This window comes from Octopus bimaculoides, chromosome 8 (assembly GCF_001194135.2).
Source record: "Octopus bimaculoides isolate UCB-OBI-ISO-001 chromosome 8, ASM119413v2, whole genome shotgun sequence".
Taxonomy (NCBI): domain Eukaryota; kingdom Metazoa; phylum Mollusca; class Cephalopoda; order Octopoda; family Octopodidae; genus Octopus; species Octopus bimaculoides.
In genome coordinates, this window is record NC_068988.1 from 79431642 (window position 1) to 79437317 (window position 5676).

Consider the following 5676-nt stretch of genomic DNA (forward strand, 5'->3'; position numbering starts at 1 on the left):
ACGTCTCTGTCACTTAGTAGTTCGGCAAGAGAGACCGATAGAATAAGTACTAGGCTTACAAAGAATAAGTCCTGGGGTCAATTTGCTCGACTAAAGGGAAAAAATATGGTTGGCAGTAGATTGTTTCAGCATGAATCTGGTTTGTTGTAGGTGGCATCTGCTTCTCATGGTAGGAAAAGCACAGTTGAGAAGGATTCATGTCAGAGATGGCCTGGACCATCCCCCCCTCTCTATGTATGCATGCATCAACCTGCAGCCTCCCACCTCATAGCTGTCTGTCACATGCACTAGTATGGACATGTCCTCTGTCTCCTGCAAGATCAGCCTACCAGGACTTTACTCTCAATTGACAGGGTAACTGCAGGCTGGAAGAGGTGTCATGGCAAGATCTGTACCAGCTGGCTGGATGTAAATGGGGAGGATCTCCAGAGGCTCAATGTCACCTTGGAGGATGCACAGGGGCTGGCATGAGACCGCTGTGATGGAGAGCACTGGTGGACCTGGTCGGCTCTATGCATGATGATGCCTATGGAACCTCTAATTTGGAATGACCCCAGCCCCATCAAACAAGAGCATGAAGTCAAGAAGCCAAGCTAAATCTGACTGTTTGAAAGATTCCTAAACTTCCAGATCTTCCCTTCCCAGATTGGTTTGCATCTCTGAGACCCCTATGTTGGGAAGTACATTCTTCATCAAGAAAGGACTTTGCATTCACAAGTATCTGCCTACCCTACTTTATAGTGAGAATGTAGTCAACCTGGCTTTTGTACCAGATTCAAAAGGTGATCGAAAGGTTGGTAGGTTAATGTTGCAGATCAACAAGTCATTAGCACTATAGACTCCCAGTAACCTTCTTCCCTCCTTATTTCTAGAATCCCACACATATTTATGCATACATATATACAAACATACATACACACACACACACACACACACATACATACATGTATGCATATACAAATTTATATATACATATATACACATATATATGTGTATGACTGTGTCTGTATGTGTGCGGACCTCACAAAACAGCAAACACATAGAACAGACAGTCAGATGGAAACTAATTGCATTCCTTGAAGAGAATGACTTGCTGAATGATACTCAGCACAGTTTTCAACCAAGCAGAAGCTGCCTGACACAGCTCTTGCAGCACTACAACTGGGTGTTTAAGAAGCTAACCAACAACTCAAATGTGGACGTAATATATCTTGACTTTGCAAAAGCCTTTGATAAAGTTTACCATGATATATGTTATAAGCTGCATAATCTCAGCATAGTTGGAAAACTTGGAGAGTGGCCACACTACTTTCTAAAAGATAAAAATTAGGTAGTAGTAGTCAACAGGACTATCTCCAAGGAAATGTAAATAATGAGTGGTGTTGGTCATTCACTTTGACCATTGAGTAACTGATGCTATGCATCAATGAAATCCAGTCTCTGAAAATGTAGCAGAAACTGGCTGCTTTTAGGACTGCTGCTAAGTAGCAATGATTGATCCTTCTGAAAGCTTCAACTGATTCAAAATGACCAAAGCCCACCAATGCCAGATTTGTTACCTGCTCTCTCCAAGGTGAATCACATAAAGCACAAAGTGGAAGTTGTGTGATGGATGGATCTGTTGGGATTGCATCCATTTGTGTTTTCCCAAATAACCTACAAACAAGTGCTAACCTCTCTCCTACACCCAGGTCAAAATCTAAAATTCAACATTCAGAAGGGCTATGATCCAGAAATTAACAATAATATCCCCTTTGTTTGCATTCCTTCTCAGCAGCAATCACAAACCACAGCTCACAGAACTGGGAGTTCTATTCTGAAGCCAGTTGCAGTTAACACTTGCATAGAGATCACCAACCAAGTCTGACATATAACCACAAATCTCATAAGGCAGATCATCTAAACCAGGTGATTTGTTCCTTCTGCAACTACTCAATGCCTCCCATATATCATTTGTTGCTATTGGCCTATTGAAGTGCTTTGCTTTTCCAGTGAGAAGTGTGTGACCAGGCTGTTGAGGTAGGAACTAAAGTCCATAACCATATCTTATCTACCACTTACTTCAAACAGTTAAAGTGCTGCTGGAATGCAGCACACATTTGTTTATGGCAAAATAGTATGTGCCCATCATGGTATGTCAAGGCCTGAATTGTGACTTAGTGACCACAGAGCACCTCCCAACTTATACCCATCAAATTGCTTTTGTTCCAACTTGTTTTACCTTCTGAACTCTATCTCTGACAAGGCAACTTTTGTGTTTTGTGTTGAAGATATGGTCATGGAATATTCTTGTCATTAGCATATTGATTGCAATGCCTTTTCTAACCACTTCTGCTAACTTGTTAACTAGCTTCCTCGCTATCATTAGCACTCTGTCTAATACTATCAACAGCAAAACAGGTGATTTGTCCCTTCTGCAACCACTCAATACCTCTCATATATCAGTTATTGTTAATAGCCTATTGCAGTGCCTTGCTTTCACAATGAGAAGTGTGTGACCAGGGTGTTGAGGTAGGCACTTAAGTCCATAACCATGTTTAATCTACCACTTACTTCAAACAGTTAATGAAAGTGCTGCAACACAACAATCAAAATGAAATGGTAAAGTTTGCATTGCAATAAATGGTGTGGTATAAAATTTCTGCTGCATAATTAGAGCCAATTACTACATGAATGGTTTACTCACCACCAGAATGATGACAGGTAAAGCTGATTACCTGCAAGATATGAACTCAATGAAACGGAAAGTAAAATCTGTTAAAGTATTGTGTTTATTTATTCTTGTTTGTGTGAAAACACTACCCCAACGATAAGAGGATGGATAATCTAATAAGTGAGAAATGAATGGAAGAGACACAAATCTTGCAAGCTACATACAGGCAATTCATCTAGCAGAGAAGAACTCTTGTTAAAAATTAATAGAGAGAGTATAGGACACTTCTTATTTCTGTCACAGACAATATCTCAGAATTGGTGACAAGGAAAATCAGATATAGAATGATGATTCTGATGAAAAAAGGTTTCTAACTTTGACATATTTTAAGAGAAAAGCAATATAACCAACCCTAATAAGTATGCAAAAGGCAAACATGATTCAAGCTGAATTTGAAAAAAACAATTATAAAGAAAAGGACACAAAATGTATTGCAAGAGAATATAACTTATTACTACCATTTCAGGGATAACACTGCCATAATGGTCATGATGACAGCAAGGATGATGATAGTACTAATGGTAGTAATATTTGTGGAAGTAGTAATAAAAAAGTAAAACACAACAAAGTTCTAACATAGTAGGATTGCAATGATTTCATTCAATTATATAACTAAACATAAAAATGATGTTGACAATAACAAGTTCAAATTCTAATAAGTAACAAATTATTAATTCCCTACATTGAGGCATATTGAATTTTTAACCCCTCTTTACATGCAAACATTGTATTTAGTTATCACTTGTGAGAATTTTCATTCATTTGTTCTATTTTTTAATTTAACTAATTATTTCTATCTGTTAAATATGTCTTTATGACCAAGATGTCCTTCCCAGAAGCAACTCTTGCAAGAAAATAAAATCTATATAACCTTACAGAAGATAAATGGAGGTAAAAATACCGGAGATGGTAAAAGAATAAAAAACATACAGACATAGGTTCACATTAGGCAAATTGTTAAGGAATGACTCACCTCATAGCGCTGTGATAATTCAAATTTCATTCGCAGAAATTTCTTTAAATGTGCAACTGTAAAAGCTGCAGGACACAGTAGATAACGAATTTCTTTGCCCTGAAATTACCAAACAAAAAGGTATACATAAAAATTCTTTTAGAAATATATTTCTTTGTTTTGCATTCTAGAGATGCTAGAATATAATATAAAATGGATGCTATAAATAGTCACACACACAGATATCATAGCCTAACTAATTAGTGGGAGAATTAGTCAAGATGAGATGTAGTTTGGTTTCGTGCCAGGGAGAAGCACCACTGATGCTATATTTCTGGTAAGGCAGCTGTGGAAGAAATACCTAGCCAAAGATAAACCTCTGTACTTAGCTTTAGTTGATTTGGAGAAAGCTTTTGACAGGGTCCCCTGATCCTTTATCTGGTGAGCAATGCAGAAATTAGGGATAGGCAAGTGAAAGATGTACATGCCATGTACAGAGATGCTACTTGTAACAAGGTGAGGATTGGCAATGAGTACAGCGAAGAATTCAAGGAACAAGTAGGGATTCACCAAGGATTGGTCCTAAGTACCCTCTTGTTCATCATAGTCCTCCAGGCAATAACAGAGGAATTCAAGACAGGCTGCCTCTGGGAGTTCCTCTATGCTGATGACCTAGTTCTTATAGCTGAATCACTACCAAAACTAGAAAAGAAGTTCCAGGTGTGGAAGCAAGGTCTAGAATCGAAGGGCCATGGAGTTAACCTAGCAAAAACCAAAGTCTTAGTAAATAGGAAGGCAGACAAATCATAAGTCCTGTAGGAATTTCTGTTTGTGTATTTTTGCACTGAGTGGGTGCTACACAATTTCCTTACATTAATGTTTGAGGAAATTAGCAGAACAAGGAAGCATCCGAATATAAAACAATCTTTTATTCTGTATGTACGAAAATGTACACCTCGGGTTAATAAGTAGCCTAGTCTGGTGTAGATACAGCAAAGTTAAAGTTAATCATTCTTTATGAAGACAATATAACACCTCGGAACACTCAGTGGTCAGGTCAGGTATAGAAACAGCAAAGTTGGAGTTAATAATACTTTTTGAAGGTATTCTTCACAGAACTCCAGCAAAATCAGAGCTGGTCAATTACCGAGCATCCATGACAGGAGCATAGGCCAAAATTGAGAGCTGCTAAGGACACATCTGCAAGGTTCAGAGGTTGAGTCTCAAGTCAAAAACGCTAGAGATGGTAGAGGTAGACCCAGGAAGATATGAGATGAGGTGTTGAAGCATGATCTCCGAACTTTGGGCCTCACAGAGGCAATGATTAGTGACCGAGACCTTTGGTGATATGCTGTGTTTGAGAAGACCCATCAAGCCAAATGAAATCACAGTTGTGGCTGATGCTGGTGTGACATAGCTTGCACCTGTGCAGGTGGCACATAAAAAGCACCTTTCGAGTGTTGAGCTTCACGGAGGCAAACTGGTTGAGCTCATTTCGAATGTTGGGCCTCACAGAGGCAATGACTGAGACCTTTGGCATTATGTTGTGCTTGAGAAGAAGACCCATCAAGCCAAACAAAAATGGCAGTCATGGCAGATACCAGTGTCACGCAAATGGCATGTAAAAGCACCTTTTGAGCATTGGGCTTCACAGAGGTGAGAACCAAGACCATTTGGCATTATGCTGGGCTTCGAGTATTGGGCCTCACAGAGGCAATGATCAAGTCCATTTAACATTATGCAATGCTTGAGAAGAAGATCCATTAAACCAAGTAAAACCACAGTTGTGACAGATACCAGTGTTATGCAAATGGCATGTAAAAAAGCACCTAATTTTACTCTCAGAGTGGTTGGTGTTAGGAAGGGCATCCAGCTGTAAAAGTCATTCCAAAACAGACTGGAGTCTGATGCAGCCTTCCAGCCATGGTCAAAGCATCCAACCCATGCCAGCATGGACAACAGATGTTAAATGATGAGGTGTATATATATATATATATATATATATATATAT

At 39.0% G+C, this 5676-nt stretch overlaps 1 protein-coding gene across 2 annotated transcripts in view; it reads right to left on the reverse strand.

The window, feature by feature from the left end:
- The window catches only part of LOC106875343 (polycomb complex protein BMI-1-A), a 154939-nt gene that overhangs the window by 13002 nt on the left and 136261 nt on the right, over positions 1-5676 (reverse strand). For both annotated transcript variants that reach the window (XM_052970202.1, XM_052970201.1), the window contains exon 9: positions 3687-3785. In XM_052970202.1, the coding sequence (XP_052826162.1) occupies positions 3687-3785 (99 nt within the window). The remainder of the gene's footprint in view (positions 1-3686; positions 3786-5676) is intronic.